We start from the raw sequence: 19550 nt of genomic DNA on the forward strand, positions 1-19550 counted from the left end.
TCAAAAACTACACATGATCTTTTACACTCACACATAGGGGCCGCGGTGGCTTAGTGGTGCCCTCCCCGTTGGTCTAGTGGCTATCACGTGCGGTTTTGGTGTACTGGGTCCCGGGTTCGATTCACGGTGGGAGAGCCTAAGGAATTCTAACCGTCTTCGATGTTTCTATGTTCGTGTTCCTGTCGTTCTAAGTTAACAGGAAAACGAGTTAAACATCTAAAAACCCAGTAATAAGTAGTTATGCAAGTTAATGAACCATGTTCGGTGAACCAGTTTACTTTTAAAAAAAAAGAAAGTGGTAGCGCGTTCACCTCTGGTGCATGGGGTCAATCCCAGCTCAAGCCAAGTGAACTTTGTGGTGGACAAACACCGTGTGCGTGGGTTTCTTCGGGGTTCTCCCACTTTTTTCAATCCACCATTTCATTCATTTCTCATCATCATAGTCTCCTTTAGCCTAGCCGGCATAACCGTGGGACGTAAAACTCAAAGATTTCATTTCATTTCATTTCTACCCTCACACATATTATCTTCTTCACTCAGTAAAATCTACCTATTGATGAGTGTTTCACCTTAAAAAAGAAAACATTTTTCTTTCTTTAAGTGGTAATAATATTTTGGATTCTTTTCGAAATAAGTTTAAGGTGTTTCGCAAAGTTTCGGTCATAACGAAACGTCAAAGTACACGTTGACAGATAGATTGTGACAGAGGAAATGCTGGTTGTTGACATCATTTGGATGATATTTTGCAATCAAAAAGGAAAGAGGACTGAGCCTTTGAGCTTCTGAAACAGTACGTGAGGGAAACGTCTCCGCTACACAACGGAGCTTACTATATATTTTTTTAAATAAAGTATCTTCGTGTTGCGTGGTAGTGCAGATCGTATTGATACAACAATGTATACAAATAGGAGAAAAATGTTTTAATTTATTACTATTGTATGAATATTTATAATCTGGAACACATTCTATAGTTTTTCAATTATGTTTAACGTTATCATCCATAGTTCCTTCCGAAATAGCTTGTAGTGTATACCTTAAATTATCTTTATGCATCATTTTGTGAAATGGCCCTGAAAATAAGAAAGGTTTACTTTAAAAATCTTGAAATCTAGTGAAATCAACTTCGAGTTGTGGTTAACTTTAAAATTATATACTTCTTAACAGTATAATATTTTATTTGAGTTTTGATATTATTATTATACGGTAACCAAGAAAGTTATGTCGCTTTTTTGTGGAGATCTGTGTTCCGTTGGCCCTTATATACACCATGAATTGAATGCGAATGGAGAAAAGGCAAAGGTCAGTTGTTGGTGTGAGTATATCCAACATAGCTACTACCTGGTTGCGGCAGTTCAATTACACTGTGAATTTGCGTAAGGACAGAGTGAACATGGGACCTTTACAGAACGTCATAAGGGCGTGTATGCTGTACGAGTTCAAACTGAGGACAAACGCCTCTGTAGTGGGGCGGAAGATATGCCAGGCCCTTGATGAAAGTGTCATAATTACGCGGACGGTGCAGCGGTGGTTTTACAAGTTTAAGAACGGTGACAAAACACTCGAAGAAGCACCACGTGTCAGGTGAGCAACACATGTACAAAATGAAGATCTTCAGGCAACAATTGAGGCGAACAGTGGCCAGACATATGAGGAACTGGGACTACAATTCAGTGTGAGTGGAGAAACCATTAGGGAGCACCTCCATCAACTTGGGAAGCACTACAAGTAGGGTCGATGGGTCCCACATGATTTGACTCCAGACCAGAAGGCAACGCGAGCAGATACCTGTTTCTTTGCTGTCTCGTCTGAGGAAGAAGCTTGTTGACATGTGATGAGAAGTGGTTCCTGTATGAAGCTTCACGGCGCCATCATCATTGATTAGCATCCCATGAACAGGTTCCAAAACAGCCGAAACAAGCACTGCACTAGAAGAAGGTCACCTTGTGTTTTTAGTGGATTGTTCGCAACATCGTGCACTGGGAACGGTTACCAGCTGGTCAGAACATCAATGCAACTGTGTACTGTCAGCAGTTGAGCCGTGTTCAAGAAAAACTCAAAACTCTGGAGCCAGCACTTCTGAATCGCAAAGGGGTCCTCCTGTCACAGAAAAACGCTACGCCTTACGTGGCTAGGATGGCCCGGGATCCCATTCTACGCCTTGGATGAAAAACACTATTGCATCCGTCATATTCCCCGACATTGCATCGTCCGATTATCACCTGTTCCATTAATTGGATAATAATCTTAGAGGGCGTAAGTTCAAGTCCCTAGTAGAGTTGCAAAATGCACAAGATACATTTTTCAGTTCTACCGCAATGGAATCCATGGCCTCTCAGAACGTTGACAGAAGGTCGTCGATGTTGATGGGAACTAATTTTGATCTTCCAGGCACGTCTTAGGTGACATATCTATGTTCGAAAGTGGTGAGTAAAAAGGCGACAGAACTTTCTTGGTTACCTATGTTATATTTTGCATAATATTATTATTTCCATTTAATTAGTTTTGTTTGGAATTTTTTGTTTTATTTTACAGATACATTTTATTTTGATTTTAGTTGTAAATAACGTTAAGTTTATACCTGAGATTAGACCTTAATTTGTACATAGAACACATATTTGAAATTTGTTTGTTCCTGTTTTATTATAATATTAGACTAAAAGAAACGTTTTTCGAGATTTAGTTTCAAATGTAAGATATAGTCAAGAAATATTCCAGTGTAAAGGTGTTTGAGACTTATATCTATTACAAACCACTGCGTGCTTTTCAAATCTCTCTGGTTTCAAAATATTATGAAGTGCAAACAGAGGCTCACATCAACTTGCAGTGACATGTAAAGTGGGTGTGATAATCTGAAAGAATTCCTCATGGCACATTATTAGCATACGCAACCCCAGTGACAGGACACGGTTTCGATTCTCTGTAGGAGCACATGCGATATAAATCCTAAGTTAAGCGGTAGATCCACGTCCTATAGAGTCTCTGTGTTCCGCGCAGCTGGAATTGGTGGGGATTGACGTAGCCTTAACTGTCTATAGACTGCTGATATCAAGGATATTACATCAGCTACATGTTAATTACGGGGAAGTACGGGTGTTTTCATTTTTCCTGCCCAATCCCTCTTTTGCGTAGAGATTTCTTCATTCCCCCTTTAGACCCCTTAAAAATTAAAAATATTCACTTTTGGCAATTTTTCTGTCCCGGAAAGCTACAATCATGCCAAATTTCAACTTTCCATGTCAACCGGAAATACCCCTTTAATTTGTATCAGTTCATGTAGTTTTATATATAGTTAGGGTATCACGCACATGACCCTGTTGACAAACAGCCTACATGTGCATAGGTTTACAAATATTAACCAAATGTGTCCTACTGACAAGTAAACCTTACGTTTGGGTGAATCGAGTTGCTGACTGATACAATGAGAAAGTAGTACTAAATGTGGTCAGTATTTCAGTGAAGTTGTAGGTGCGAAGCTCCAGGGGTTTAGGAGATACAGCTACCCGAACATCACATGGAAGTACAGAATAGTCTTCATACAGTTGAAGGTAAAAGCTCTGTAAGACCTCTTGTAACGACAAAAAGTGAATAACAAATATATGGGTACATATTAGGACTAGGGGGAAGTCATATAGTAAGGGTATACCTGACGGTGGCCATCTTGAAATCCGCCATTTTGAACTCCGCCATTTTACCTCCAACTGTATAAAGACTATTCTGTACTTCCATGTGATGTTCTGGTAGCTGTATTTCCTAAACCCCTGGAGCTTCGCACCTACAACTTCACTGAAATACTGACCACATTTAGTACTATTTTCTCATATGTGTCTCAGTCAGCAACTCGATTCACCCAAACGTAAGGTTTACTTGTAAGACTTACTACACTGGTATACGACGAGATCACTAGCAACACCACTGGTCATGTGACAACGAAGGACGACCAGCGCCACCGTCACACGGGAACACCTATTAAACCAGGAGGATCTCAGCGACAACCATCAGTCTTTGACTGGTCACCTCCTCTCCTTTAGCTTGCCCTGGAGCTCTAGGAGTAACCTAACCCAAAGCCTCTAGCTTCCTCGAAGCTCTAGACCTCTTTCTGCTCACTTAGCTTGCTCGGAGCTCTGTTGGGACCTCTAACCTCAGTCACCTAGCTTGCATGGAGCTCTATGGCATTAACCCCCCCCCCTTTGCTTGCGTGAAGCATTGGAGATCCTAAATCCACTCCACCTAGCTTGCTCAGAGCTCTGTGGAGATCCTTCCCTAGGCTGCTCGGGCCTTAGGAGACCTCTCTTAATCCAGTATTAGTGAATTATTTATATTAGAGTGAGTTTTGGATTAATTACCAGATTGCTCAAACATAGAGATCACAGAATCTGGAGAATTGTCATAATCTTCGTCTGGTGATTCCATATCTTCCATTTGCTTAGGTAGTTGAGTTGAACGTGTCAAATCAGATTCTGCAAAGAAATTGAAGTAGTTTTTTTTATTTGTCTCTATAAATTCTAGTTTTAAGACGTTAGCAATTTTAGACTGAAACATGTAATACCAACAATACGCAACAAAAACGTAGTAATGTATTACAGCAGAATGTTAACAAAAATTTATTAACAAAATAACAATTCATCCATAGCAATATTTTCTACTTAATTTTGCAGAATACGTATTATAAAATCCTTTTGAGGATAAAAACATCAATAGTATGTGGGAGTCTCTTGATTTTAGTAGGAAACACATACATGAGCGACTTCTGCATTATTTCAAGGCTAGATTTGGGAACATAGAACAGATTTACATGAGGTGTAACGCAAACGGGTACTCGGAAATTAAGTGTGGAAAGCCAGTGGCGTAACTGACGGGCCCGCAGGGCCTACAGTGCGGGGAGCCCCGCAGAGTTTGGGGGCCCACCGCGAAGCAAATGCCAAGATCTATAGGCTACAAAAAGTGAGGTAAATACGGAATATCTATTTCCCTGAACAACATTATTTACTTTAGAAATGACAAATATGTTCTGGGTGAAAATTCATCCATTCTAGCAACATCAATTTAAAAAATCATCTGAGCACTCGAATTTTAAGGGAAAATTTTTTTTACCTTCTCGGGAAGTATTAATTTTAATTGTAATTTTATTATATTCCATGGATTTATTAACCATTGTCGTACAGGGACATAATATAGTGGGAAGTTAATGGACATGGGAAGGGGGGCCCAAAAATAATCCTGCAGGGGAGCCCGACATTTTTGCGTTACACTACTTTGGAAAGCAGACAGTGACAGATTGCCATTTACCGTTTTGAATTAATTAATTAAAAGCTATTTTCTACTTTTAATTAATGAATTCACGGTAACTAAAATTTGTACCTGTTGTGTAATTTAGGCATGCTCTTTAACCGCCGCATTGCAAGTTCAATATGACGCAAACGTTGAATTACAATTATAGTGTACTTTCATTCCTTGTTACTTATTATCATTTGACCTGCTTTGAACTTTTTATACGTTGCTGGACAGAGGGTTAATACTAGATTTCAAATTATCATTATTTTTTATTTATTAATTTATTGTGGGACCATTCTTAACCTTTAAGCGCCCATTGATGCAATTGTTGCATAAAGAGTTTAAACCTCAATAGCTCAGCCCTTAATTAAGCTAGAAATATAATTTTGGTATCAATGTGTTCCTGAGGGATGAAACTTTCTTAAGATATTCATTTTGTGTATGTGGGGGTACCACGGCGGAGGGGGAGGGTAAAGCTTGTGTTTCTTGTTCTTTTGCATAAGTTTTTTTGGGAGGCATTCTCTTTTTGAGGGTACACTCATAAAAAATTGGTATGTGAAGCAATGAAGTAGTCCTCTACATGGTAAGACCCTGTATGTTCTTGTATGAAAGAGGGGGTGGGTAGAGAAATTGGCCAATGTTTTGAATCTCAGCTTTTTTATGTAAATTACATTTAATTTTAGAACGATCCATGTAAGGCAATATATGTATTGATATGTATTGGTCTAGAAGCATAATTCTTGTTGCTGTACAAGATGTGTGCAGCAAAAATGATGTGCATATAACGTGGTACATTGGGAGAGGCGAATATCAAATTCAATGAATTTTTCTTCTACGCTTAACATTTTTAAAGAATGTTTTCCACATAAAACAAAACAAAATGAAATGAAATCTTTGAGGTTTACGTAACGCGGTTATGCCAGTTAGGCTAAATGAGACGGTGATGATGAGAAATGAATAAAATGGTGGAATGAAGAAAGTAGGAAGAAACGGGAGAACTCTGACAAAACCCAGGCACACGGTATTTTTCCACCTTCACATAAAACGAATTCATTACGCTTTTCTTTTAGTAAAACTCTAAAATATTCTATTTACTTTGACACATACACACATCACAGTAATTTCTTATATGAAGAAAGGAGTAAGTAGCATCATTTTCACGCGTACATTCTTGCCTAGAAGATAAGCTAAAAGTAGAGAGCCAGCAAGGGGTGTCATTCTTTATTAAAGTTCAGGTGATTGTTGACAAGTGGAAAACATAAAAGAGATTTTGTTTTACACGTTGTCGAGTTTGTGCGGGCAGCAATATTCGTAAAGATACCTGGACATTTTGTACTGGCTGCAATCTCCCACTCTGTGTTCCACACTCTATCAACAGTGTCACAGTCCCCAATAGTGTTTTTTTTCTGTTTGTTTGTTTGTTTGTTTTACTATGAGTTTCGTTTTGAATTTTTATCTCGGTTTGTATTGCAGCAACAGCTGCTTTTTTTTTAATATTATTGTCACAAGTGTGTTGCCTAAATACACAGGGAAGGATGACTACAAGGGTTGCCAGGACACCACAAATTGAAGGGATGTATTCCAAAAGACTCTAAGTCAATTTTTGTCAATTTTGAGATATTGCTTGTATTAAGTTCCATTTTAATATCTCCGTGTACTGAACAGGGTTTCATGCCAAAACTTCATAAATCAAATTATTTGTAGGCAAAAGAATACAACATTCTTTCCAAGGTATCCTAAGTCAACAGTATTCTCCGAAGCTAATTTCTGACTCATGCCTAAAAACACTTATAAATCTCTCGCTATAGATCAGCATTTCCCAATCTTTTTCAACTTGCGGCACACTATGGGTGTAACTTGAATTCTCGCGGCACACTCGTAGATATTATTATTTGTAAATATAAAATACCGTGGTATATTTTTTTCCTGTGATTAATGACCCTTCTCACAAAGAAAGCTCAATCACTGGTTTTCCCCCGTGGTTAATCATTATGCTTACTTTTCATTCTAATTTAAAAATAGAAAACAATTCAATGAAATATTGGACTCAGGTTTGCAAAACTACGCTTTCTTTTTCGAAAACTGTAACCAACCTTACACTAAGAATATAGATCACTAAATAACGAACGGACAAACAAATCTCTTTTACTTTTAAAACACAAATGTTGGTAATTTGTATGTATGTTTGCTTCGTCGAAAGTATTTAATTATATTTTAAAATTTCAGGTAACGAAATAGTCTGCAACAATAATGGAGCAACAATGGTCATAACAATGATAAATACATTTTTCAACATTAAAATTGTACACGGTATGAAACTTAAAATTGTAGATTCATAGTAGAGGTTCATAGTAATGTGAAATACGAATATACATTTTCCCTTATGTCTTGCAATTTGATTACTATAGAATAAATAATTTTGTTTTGATTTCCCCGCGGCACACCAGCGGCTCATTCACGGCACACCAGTGTGCCGTGGCACACCGGTTGGGAAACGCTGCTATAGATGATAATTTCACTGTTATCGTACGAAAAGTAGGCAATTGCAATTTTCTTTCACGTAGATTACTTTTCTTTCACAGAAATAGAATGTTGGAAACAAACACAAAAATGGTCTCCTGAAAAACTTATTTTTTTTTCACAGGCTGTTTTGGAATTTTACGCTCTACCACTGAGCCACCGCGCCCCCCTGTGGCAGAGGTGGGGCCGAAGTATATTCCACATATTTTCCGAGGGCACACCTAAGATAGACAGGCGCTACGACTGAGCCACCGTGCCCCCTGATCTCCGCACAAACCATGGTTGTGATTTATTATTCTTTCATCGTTTCTCGTCGTCTCCAGCTTACAAGACAGAACTGTGTGAAGTAAAACTACACGAGATACGATTACAATACAAGAATCTTAAAAGTAATCTATGAAGAAATTAAAGCTTTAAACAGTTTGGTCACTACAAAATGCACCTTTTAAATCCATAAATATAAAATTGAGATGGGAATTGGCACAATTATTTTTTATGTATTTATTTATTTATTTATTTATGACTTCTTTTACGTTGCAAACTTAAGGCTCTGCAGCCTTCTCCAAGCACCTAATCACGTGAATGTATATATTTAAAATGTGGACGACATATACAGGGTGTCTCAAAACAACACCGACAACGTTTGGAAAGTGATTTCTGACATCAAGATAAGACAAAAAGTATAGAATAAACCTGGGTGAACAAATGCTTCCTTTCAGAGTTATAGGCTGCCGAAAATATGAAAAATGAATTTTGAAGGTCCATAGCTCCCATACTATAGGACCTACCATAGTCGGGTCAAGACTTCACTTAGGAACTAGTATGCGCCCTATCCAAATATCCATGTTTCAGAATCCCTCCGTACCTCCGCAACCATTTTTATGGGGGGTTTGGGGAGCACTTCAAATTATATGACCGTAGACAAACTCCCTCTATAAATATTGTTGTGGAAGAACCTCAGGATTCTGAAACACGCATTTTTTGGATAGGGCACATAATAGTTCCTAAGTGAAATCTTGACCCGACTACGGTAGGTTTCATAGTTTTGGAGGAATGAACCTTTAAAATTTATTTTTTCATGTTTTCGGCAGCCTATAACTCCGAAAGGAAGCATTTGTGCACCCAGGATGGTCTATACTTTTTGCCTTATCTTATTGTCAGGAATCACCTCCAAAACGGTGTCGGTGTTGTTTTGAAACACCTTGTATTTAATATACAGATAGGTTAATCACATTGCAACTCACCAGAAGAACATGATGACTTTGCTAATATAGTGAAAAATGTTTTGTTGCTAAATGTATTGGATTGATGAATTAATTCATGCCCTTCATTTTCATTTTCAGTTTTTTTTTTTTTGCCAGACATTGATGATTTCAATACTGTGGAATATATCAATTCCAACTATGTTATCAGTAATGTGTAAAACTATTTGTAGTTTTTCTGTGATTGATGAATTATTGTTTTGCATTGTCTGAAGTATGGAATGTCGAGTTGGAAAGAAGGGTCGTTTCGGTCACAAGATCGATAATGATTCTAATGCTGCAGAGGCAGGGACACAACACTACTCCAAAACGACACAAGTCCTAAAGCTAGGTTGCCCTGCTGCAAGAATCTTGTATCTGTCATTAAAAATAAAAATAATCTTGGAACCCTACAATATTTCTCCATGTAAACATAATCTTGAATGAGACATGCAACATTTTTATCACCTTGCAAAGAGTCAAACCATGTGCAACTTTCTGTTTCCTCTTGCTTGCAACCTGCTATCGCTCTCCCATTGACATGAAGAAAGAAAAGAATTGCGCCGCTTCCGAAACGACGGGTTCTTTTGGACGGGGAGGGAAAGTGCGCTAAAATACACGTTTTTAATGAGAAGATTCACTATTTGTTCACTAGAGTGCAGTAGTGCATGGGTGGAGATATTTTCCTTGCTTTAGAAAGTTGTAAAGTGTAAGTAGTAAATAGAAAGATGTGGTTGCAAGATTTTTTAATTACAGCTACAAGATTCTTGCAGCATGGCAACCTAGCTTTAGCTACAATGGACCTCACATGCTCTAGTCCTAACGGCACAGGTTCAAAACAGCCAAGTTCTAAAAATCTCTTGTGGTGCTATCATCGGTTCCATGCTAAGAATACTGTAGAAACGATACGCAAATGTTAGAAATATCACCAAGTTTTTTTTTCCCAATATCTAAGTTTGTAGCTTATAGAAGGAATGGCCAAAGGGGTGAATTGGGTGTAACCCACAGCGTGGTATGTCATTGAAATTTTAGGGGATCTATCAAAAGTTACGTGGCTGAAATTAATGAAACTTGAAAGATGAAAATATCTACCGCTTAACGAAAGATAAGTGTCAAAATATCAGACATATACCCTTGGTATATCTCACTCACAACAAAAAAATCATGTATATCGATGTAAAAACTGGCTCTCGCGTAGTTTTCGAAAAGAAAAAATGAGAAAAAATATTATTTTGCAAACTTAAAAATTTATATTGAATGAAAATCACACCATCTATTGAAATGAGACATACTGAGAATATTGTCTCATAAAGCTATTTATTACAACACTAGCTGTGGGATTATTTAACATTTTTTTTCTAGAAAAAGGATAATTGGAATTTTCATCACGATATATATATACGATATATATATATCACAGAGCGTTTCAAAACAACACCGACCACGTTTGGGAAGTGAATCCTGACACCAAGAAAGACAAAAAGTATAGACCAACTTGAGTGCACAAATGCTTCCTTTCGGAGTTATAGGCTGCCGAAAACATGAAAAAATGAACTTTAAAGGCTCATAACTCCAAAACTATGGGACCTACCGTAGTCGAGTCAAGACTCCACTTAGGAACTAGTATGTGCCCTATCCAAATATCAATGTTTCAAAATCCTGCGTTACTTCCGTAACAATTTTTATAAAGGTAGTTGGTGAGTAGGGCCTACTTCCAATTAAATGTTCGTAGAAAAACTCCCTCTATAAAACTTGTTGCGTGAGTAACTTGGGATTCTGAAACATGTATTTTTGAATAGGGCATATATTAGTTTCTAAGTGAAACCTTGACCCGACTACTGTAGGTCCCATAGTTTTGGAGCTATTGACCTTTAAATTTCATTTTTTCAAGTTTTTGGCGGTCTATAACTCCGAAAGGAAGCATTTGTGCACCCAGGTTGGTCTATACTTTTTGTCTTATCTTGGTGTCAGGAATATTGCACTTTGAGCTCCTTCACGGCTAAGCGTTTAGCGTACGCGCCTTTGACCTGGGAGACTCGGGTTTGATTCCCGGCAAGAGCTCATGTGGTTTTTATTCTACGTTAACCAGTATGTCCAAATCTCACATAGCGTCACTGCTGAACGGGACGTTAAGCTTAAAATCAACTCACCTAAACAATGTTGCACTTTGTGAATTTGAAATGTTCATATTACGTTACTTTATATATATATATATATATATATATATATATATATATATATATATATATATATATATATATATATATATATATTTCATCTGTTATATATATATTGTATTCGACAATAAAAAGACTAAAATTTGAAGTGTTATTTTAATATAAAGTGTCTTAGAACCAAATTTCAAGAAAATAGACATCTTCACGTTGTCGGATAATTGCTTTTATTCAGGAATCACCGGAAAATTAATTCTGCGGCGAAAGAGTAAAGGCATTGAGACAATTCGTTAACGCGTTAACTGCCAAATAATTTGAATTTAGCTCACCTAATTTTAAGCTCGGGTCCTCATGGTCCAAATATAACTCACACGTATCCCTACCTTAGGTACCACGCTGTAATGTTTATGTAACGTGATAGGTGGCCTCAGAACAAAAACCCTGTAGTTAACTCGCGAGAATCTTAATTCTTTGTGCTTATTGTTGCAAGAGATATTGACATTAAATTAATAAAATACAGTGGCCCCCCAATTTTTTCTGTGTAATCTGACAGTCAGACATGATGCATCAATGTTGAAACAAAAACATTATTCACATTGCACTTACGTCGACAAGGGCGTTTCGTGGGGATCTTCTTAGCTGCTGACTGCGCTGTTTTGCGATACTTTGGTGACGTTCCTGAAATATAAACATACAGAATGTAAGCATTTATTTAACATTACCGCTGGAACATTATTACCCAATTAAGTGAATATTCGATTAAGGTGAAAATTAAGAACGTCTTATTATTGCATTATTATTATTATTATTATTATTATTATTATTATTATTATTATTATTATTATTATTATAGTAGTAGTAGTAGTAGTAGTAGTGGTGGTAGTAGTAGTAGTAGTAGTAGTATTCCAAATCATAAATGTGGAAACTAGAACAGATTTGCGCTTGATGTAATGTTGTAATGTATTAAGTTGGTGCAAATGAAATATCCGTTTGATGTCTGTTTGGAAACTCAACTCAGAAGCACAACACAGAGTTGTCTAAAGTCACACATCTAACGACAAACTCTGTACGTGCTTAACAAACAGGCTGGGCCATCCAGAGACTAGGGAAGCATTGCATTGTTGAACAGAACCATATGGAAATGTACCATGGAGAACACATAATTAGCAGAGACACTTTGTACAAGTCCAGCAAACAAGCTGGTGTACTCAGAGAGTTGGAAGGCTGAGTGTTGTTGAACAGAGTCGTATGAAAGTGCACCATGGAGAACACACAATGGCAGACGACTTTTTATGGATTCAAATTGGGCCATTCTGCTGGTCATAACTTATGACAGTGCATTGAGACCAGGAATGGCGAGTGAACTCTCCATTCGTCCTTGGTTTGTCAGATTTTGTTCCCATGACATCTTCGCAAAATTAATTCTGTGACCACCTACTAACATGATGTGCGTATGTTTTCCTCCGGAAGACCTTGGAAGAAGTAGACTCTCAGAAAAGCGTTCGTGCTATTGCAGACGAGTTAGGCATACACTACGTCACCGTCGTTCAGCAGTTCCGTGCAATCAGCCAGGACTGTTGGGTGCCACATGATTTCACACCTCCAACAAGAATCGCCGTCTGGAGGGGTGCAGTTCAATGAATGTAAGGAATCACTTCTAAGCAGATTTCTTAACTGAGTTTCAAATGACAAAGAAGTTAGAGCTATTTCAAAAGTATACGGAAATCTATATGAAGTTCAAAGTAAAAAAAAAGTCTCTGATCTTCTAGGTCAGTAATTCTCAAAGTGGGGTCCGGGGGACCTAGCCAAGTGGTCCGCGACGCCTAAAAATTGAAATGTGTTGTAATAAAATGAAACTCATAGCTGTTATGCAAAAAGTGTTTATTCAATTACTAAAATGAAAGCAATTAAGAAATTATACCTACGTTTATAAATTTAAATATTTTCCTACTTTACTAAATTTCTGCCCTGAAGCCGGTCAACTGCTATATAGGACTACTCCCTTCTTTGTTAATGCACTTTTGCTGAAGTGCACAAAACACCTGTACACTGAGAAAAATTCGTTCTCTGGACAGCGATATATTGTACAAATATACAGTATAATCTTGCTTACTACATAAATCAGTACGGAGCATACGTTATCCGAATGCTACATAGGCATTGCCCTTAGATGTTACATCATGCCGTTGCAGGATGTCTGATATCTAACAGTTTTCCTTATATTACATACATATATGTATGTTACCTTCGACAGCTATATGTTATATACGTCCATTTGTATGTGAGACCCTGACCGCCTATATTGTTTCGTATGGAAATAAAGTACGTACAGATGGAACACTTATACAGAAAGTATTATAAAACATATGTTTTCAGTTATACGTTTGCTGTACGTTAAATCCAAAAACTACAGGATTTACAACTGTAACATACGATTTTACTTACGCCACATACTTTTTTTCTCAGTGTAGGACACTTGAGAGCATTAGTTGCAAGTTTTCGAGAATATTTCCCTGCCCCACAATATTGTAATGATTGGATTGTAAATCCTTTCACTAATGTAGAAATCCATGACATACAAGATGTGAATCTCTCTGACACAGAACAAGAACAGCTATTGGAACTATTCTGCAATACTTCATGGAAAAACGTTTTCAAAAGAAAATTAACTTTGTAGCTTTTGGTTGCGTATGCGCTTTGAGTAGGAAGAGTTGTCTAAAAAAGGCATTGACACATTTGATGCCTTTCCCTACCACTTACTTATGTGAGCAGACCTTTTCTGCTCGTTGCGAAATATTACCTTATAACCTTAAAGCGAAATGGTCTTAATGTGGAATCCAACTTAAGATTGATGGTGATAATACTTATTCCAGATTTCAATGCAATTATGAAAAAATCACAAAGAATTTCATTCTTCACATTAGTGACCCCACATTTAAGAACATTGTTTATCAAGTGGATTTCCTTTCTAAAAAATGATTTTCAGTCTTGAAAGTTACTGTATTTTCAATTGAAACTTCGTTTAGTAGGAAACAATCATGCATCTTTAGAATAAATTACTTATTGCATTATATTCCTTGATCTTTTTCTTGTCAGTGTCTTGTCAGTAATTCTAATTAGTATATTTTTTAATACCATGTGAACGCACCTCTTAAGCCCACAATTCTGACGAATTTGAAGTTCCTTTTCCTATTTCAACTATCTAAAACATAAGATTTTGTATTCGAAAAAAATCGCCCATTTAAGTAATATTGGTATTTCTTCATTCTCCCTTTAGACAACTTGAAAACGAAAAATATTCGCTTTTGGCAACTTTACTGCAGGTTCTTTCCAGAAGGCCACAATTATGCCAAATTCCATCATTCTAACCCTGCCGGAAGTGCCTAAATATTTTGGAGTGTAGAAGATGTCCCATAAAAATAACATGGGAAAGATTTTTCAGTTCCCCGTAAAACCACTCTACAGTTGGAAATTTTTATTTATGGCGATTTACTTAAGTAATACTAATGAAAACGTAGAAACATACCGAATTTCAAGTTTTTATTCCAAGTACCTAAAACATGAGATTATAGATCCGTTTAAATAACATGGAAAATTTATTCATCCACCTTTATACCCTCTAAAAATTTTAAAAAGTATTCACTTTTACCAATTTTCCTGTTGGTTAGTCCGGAAAAGCTACAATTATGCCAAATTTCAACTTTCCACGTCAAAGGGAAATACCCCTTTAATTTATGTCACTTCATGTAGTTTTACCTTTAAACAATAATATTAGCAACACTTTATCAGAAGCATATGCCATATTTTAAGACTACACGTTGGTACGTGTTTAACAAAGAAATATATCAAATTAAAATACTTTTTATGGTTCAGCTTAATACATACTATATGTACTCGAATCTAAGACGCACCCTCATTTCTAAACTTCAAAAGTTGTGCCAATTTATTATATTCAATTCTAAGACGCATCCTAAATATACAATTAAGCAACTCAGAATTTGCTAGTACAAATTAAATCATACTGATTTATTTGCTCAAACTAAAACATTTAAATGTCAAGATTAAAAGGAGAACAAAGATACTATATCTTACAATCTTACCTTCAGTGTAAACAGAGAACATGCCAATTAAGCACTTTCACTATCTGAACAGAAACTTTTACTATCGCTTTGTGTGTGATTCCAAGACGCATCCCCCATTTTATATCTGAAATTTTGGCAGAAAAAGTGCGTCTTAGATTAGAGTATATACGGTATAGGACAAATAAGTGAAGCTGGTTTTACTGTATTTCCTATTCTGTTTCCTTACTTTTAGTAGGTACATACCAACAGAAGTGGGAGTTGTAGTTGATTTTGTTGTCGTGAGGCGAGATTTGGTTACCTCTGTAAATTTTTGAGTTGTTTGCGCTTTCCAAGTTGTAGTTCTTTTTGTGTTATTTGCTGGTACATTCTTATCACCAGTGTTCTCATCATCAATACCACCTGTTTAAAAATAATAATGCAAAACACGATAGAAAAAGAGTGTTTTCTATCCCGTCGATTATACGAATTACTACAAAATTAAATTAGAATTTAAAACTAAACAATATTTTCGAAAGTTTCATTATCTACAAAACTATCTTGAAGAAAGGAATTATACCAATTTAGAATGCTCGAAGAGCATTGCCAGAACGAACTTTAAAATAATTATTTTTTTCGAAATTTATATGAAATTATATATTAAATTTCTTTGATTAAATTCAATAGATAATACAATATAGATAGTTACATTAATATAAATTATAATTATAGTAAAGTAATTAAAAAAAATAATTGGAGGAATAGGAGCAAACACAGTGGTTTACAATGCATTGCGAAATATAGACGTCGCGGCTTTTGTTTCAATGAGAGATACAAGAAGAGCACGATACGATAGTGAAAGGGTCCGGCTCAAAATATCTTGGACATGATGCTCCATTTTTAGGGCATGGAAATAAAGTAGCAATAGCGATTCTCCAGGTTTTTTGAACAAAGTGGAACAGATACTTCACAGAGGATTGTGTCTGCTTCATATAAATGAACTTCCTCTCCATCACCTAGTTAAAAATCTTAATGGGGCTTCTACTGGTCCAAAGACACTATTTTGTTCGATTTTTAAAAAATGAATGCCTGTGAGGAATTACCTGTGGTTCCTTTTCAACCGATTGAAGTCCAATGACTAGAAACAGTGACTGATTTAAACGATTTGAGAGCCAGCCAACAGCTTCTACTAGATATGTGTCGATTTGTCTCTAGTGACATATGTTTGCCGGACTTCTCAACGAAAATCCCTGAACCAATGCACAATCTTGTTGCTTAACAACTGCATCAAGATTACTGTGTCTTTTGGTAATTACCCTTGCACCTGACGAAGGATATAAGTTATTAACTTGTTCAGTACACGGTTCAGTTCCATGGCTTTGTGTGGTTCTAAATTAAGTTACATCCATCGTGCTTTGACGGATCTCGGCTCTTATGGTAAATCGCTGAGTTGGCCCAGTTGCTTCCAGAAGAGATTAAATAAGTTGTCCACTAATCTGTACGTGTTAATGGGTATCTCGTTCACCCCTAAAGCCTTGTATTATGATGGACAAAAGCAACAACATTAGGACTTTGGGATGGAGACGTATCAAGAAATGACGACAACAAAGAAAAGAAGAGGCTAACGGGAGCTCAACGTCCACGAAATCTTGATTGTTAGGACATGATCGATTGATTTCCCATTCAGATAACGGAATCACCGCTAAATTAATAACGACGGACCAACTTGAGGAAATTATCAAGAACAGAGTCAAAGCTGATTATAACATTGTGCCATTTCCGTGCCACACTCAAGCTGTTAAGTGGATCGTATGTGTAGTAGCGGAGGCTTCGAAGACAGTGTGCGGACCCGAGAGAAGAGACAGTCACATCCTAGCAAAACTAGGCTCTCGTCAGCATATGTCAGTGGAAACGATGTATTACTATATCATGTGAAGACGCACTAGCTAACTTGAACAGAAGAATGAATAATAACGGATTAGGGTGAGTGCCTGTAACTCGAGTTGCAGTTACATCCTCATGGCGACTCCCTCATTAGAAACATTAAATCTTGCGAGCCCAATGTTACAAACAGCTTTTTTAGTATTAAAATATATTACAAGCGCAAAAAATAGGACAAAGTGACGTGCTTGTTACCTACCATCGACCGCTGAAAACGTTGTCCTTCTAGAAGCAGGGAAAGGAGTTGACAAAAAAAAATCTGCTATTTTGCATACAAACTACTCTAACGCAATGAGAACTTTTACGCAAGTTGCTTAAACGAAATTCAAAAGAAAAGAAGTTTTTTTAGACTCACCCTAATGTATATTCAACACGAATAATATGACACTTGTTCTACTTGCATCCAATTAAACCTATTCAAATAATACCAATAAAATAAAAGGACATGATGCTAATCAAAGTTTTTACATCACTAAATATTATGCATTATCATAAGTCAAATCATCTGGGTTAACATGACTTATGTTATGCATACATTGATTTTAAAATGTGTATGCAAATATTGAGTGTCTGATGAAGACAACGTTAAGTTGTTGAAACTGTAACCCTTTGTTTTAGTTTTAATAAATAAGTGTATTACGCTCTGGTCAGGAAATGTTAGTTATTTAACACGTTCCCGAGTCTTATGGATAGAGTCTCCGATAATTTCAAGAGTTAAATTATACATTTCAATGAAACTGAAAAAGCACTTTAAACCATCTTCTGAAATAGAACTCAATAGATCAATTCCAAAATGTACTCTACACGTACAGTTTAGTGTTCTTGTGTATTTTCAATAACTGACACATAGGCGGTTCGACAGATTGTACACAGGTTCCGAATGTAATCCCTGTTTGGCTCAACCAAGATCTATCAATGTATTTATTTTCTTCACTTGGTGTTTCTAATATGGTTGCACTTGTCATAACCGTGGAAATGTATCTGGTAGCACCAACTATAACATTGGAAAGGCAACGTATTTTCTACAATAACTGTTGTAAAAATTTCCACTATGTGGTGTGGCAGGTGTGATGATCTTGTAATGGGTGTTGAAACTTATATACTAGCAAATAAAAGATGTAAGTCTTATATACCTAAAAGGCTTCTTATGTCGTTAATTCAGAACTTCATTTATATTGTCATATAAGCTTATCAATATGAAATAGACTACCGCTAACGGAAACAATATACAACTTATAAAAGCTAAGTTTTACAACAACAAAAAACTCAGATTTTTACTATTTCCTTTCCCAAAATCATGGGAACGTCAATGTAGCTATATCAGCATCACTGAGAAAATGTAATAGATATAACGTTATAATTAGTATTGTTTCGAACAATTCTAGAAACGAATTGTGTTCCGTTTGAAATCTACATAACAATATTAGAATCGACTTTAAATTCGGAAATTACAATGAAATGAAGCCTACTTTTATTAGTCGTGCAACTATTTCCCAAATGACAAAGTACCTTCATGTTACTCACGACAAAGCCCGTCGTTGCATTTTGTCTGATCAGGACAGTTAGTGCAAGGATCTCCTTCCTTGTACAATGGTTCTGAATAATTCTTTACTGGACCATAGTTACAAAACACGAAATTCCAGTATAAACCATTTTTCTTTTTCTTTCCTGCACCACAACCAATCATGCTAGTTTCAGCTCGAATCATGTTTATGTAAGGTCTAACTTTCTCACTGGAAGGAAAGGAGAAATAAAGAAAATTGTAGTTCCATTAATTAATTAATTTTTGCTAATAAGAATATAGGTAGTAATAAGCAGAATTATTCCGTTTGTTCACTGTGTGTAAATTTATTCATTACATGTAATAAGTATACATTTTCTGTTTGATCAGTAGACTCTCCTTAAATTAGAACGACAGATCAAATGACGTTACAGTATGTTCTACTTAAGTGTTAAAGAAAGGCTTTATTTGGAACAAGTGTGTTTAATGTGAGTTACAAAAGTTCATTCTTCATTCATTATGTAAATATATACCTACTGCATAATTTCGCTGCTGAAAAGGACACTAAACTTCAATGAAATCAACCATCCAAGTATAACACTACAACTTTCACATTCTGGGTAAATGTAAGAGAATGAATCAAAATCTCTGGTTTGGTACATAGAAGAAAGCAAGAAAAAAGAAGGAAAGCTATGAAGAAGGGTGAAGAAGAGGAAATAAAAGAAGATAAAGAGGAAACAAGTTTTTGGTGATTTCAATGTTGAAGAACTCTGATGATTCTAATTCCGATTTAACTTCTGATGATAAGTATGAGGTAAAACTTAAAGTTTGTAAAATAAGGAAG

The 19550-nt window shown here is 36.3% G+C and overlaps 2 protein-coding genes across 2 annotated transcripts in view; both read right to left on the reverse strand.

Moving 5' to 3' along the window:
- Positions 1-952: 952 nt before the first annotated feature.
- Positions 953-18170, reverse strand: LOC145674210 (uncharacterized). Its single transcript, XM_081744045.1, has 5 exons — positions 18050-18170; positions 15532-15687; positions 11813-11884; positions 4344-4457; positions 953-1070 (listed from the first exon to the last, which is right to left on the reverse strand). Exons 1-5 carry the CDS (start codon positions 18168-18170, stop codon positions 976-978), a joined length of 558 nt encoding a protein of 185 aa, XP_081600171.1. The 3' UTR covers positions 953-975.
- Positions 15556-19550, reverse strand: part of LOC145673766 (venom allergen 5-like) — a 51809-nt gene continuing 47814 nt past the window's right edge. The window contains exons 5-6 of the mRNA XM_081743523.1: positions 18715-18938; positions 15556-15687 (exon numbers count right to left, since the gene is read on the reverse strand). Of these exons, the coding sequence (XP_081599649.1) occupies positions 18722-18938 (217 nt within the window). The 3' untranslated portion in view covers positions 15556-15687; positions 18715-18721. The remainder of the gene's footprint in view (positions 15688-18714; positions 18939-19550) is intronic.

This window comes from Thermobia domestica, chromosome 17 (genome assembly GCF_964235325.1).
Source record: "Thermobia domestica chromosome 17, izTheDome1.hap1.1, whole genome shotgun sequence".
NCBI classification, from domain to species: domain Eukaryota; kingdom Metazoa; phylum Arthropoda; class Insecta; order Zygentoma; family Lepismatidae; genus Thermobia; species Thermobia domestica.

Bases quoted from the DNA above. Each gene is read 5' to 3' on its own strand.
- LOC145674210 (XM_081744045.1), bottom strand. From the start codon at position 18,170: ATGACAAGTGCAACCATATTAGAAACACCAAGTGAAGAAAATAAATAC. The intron at 15,688-18,049 runs GTCAGTTATTGA...ATTTTTAAACAG, and splicing joins ATCTGTCGAACCGCCTATGT to GTGGTATTGATGATGAGAAC. The intron at 11,885-15,531 runs GTATGTACCTAC...TTTATATTTCAG, and splicing joins TACAACTCCCACTTCTGTTG to GAACGTCACCAAAGTATCGC.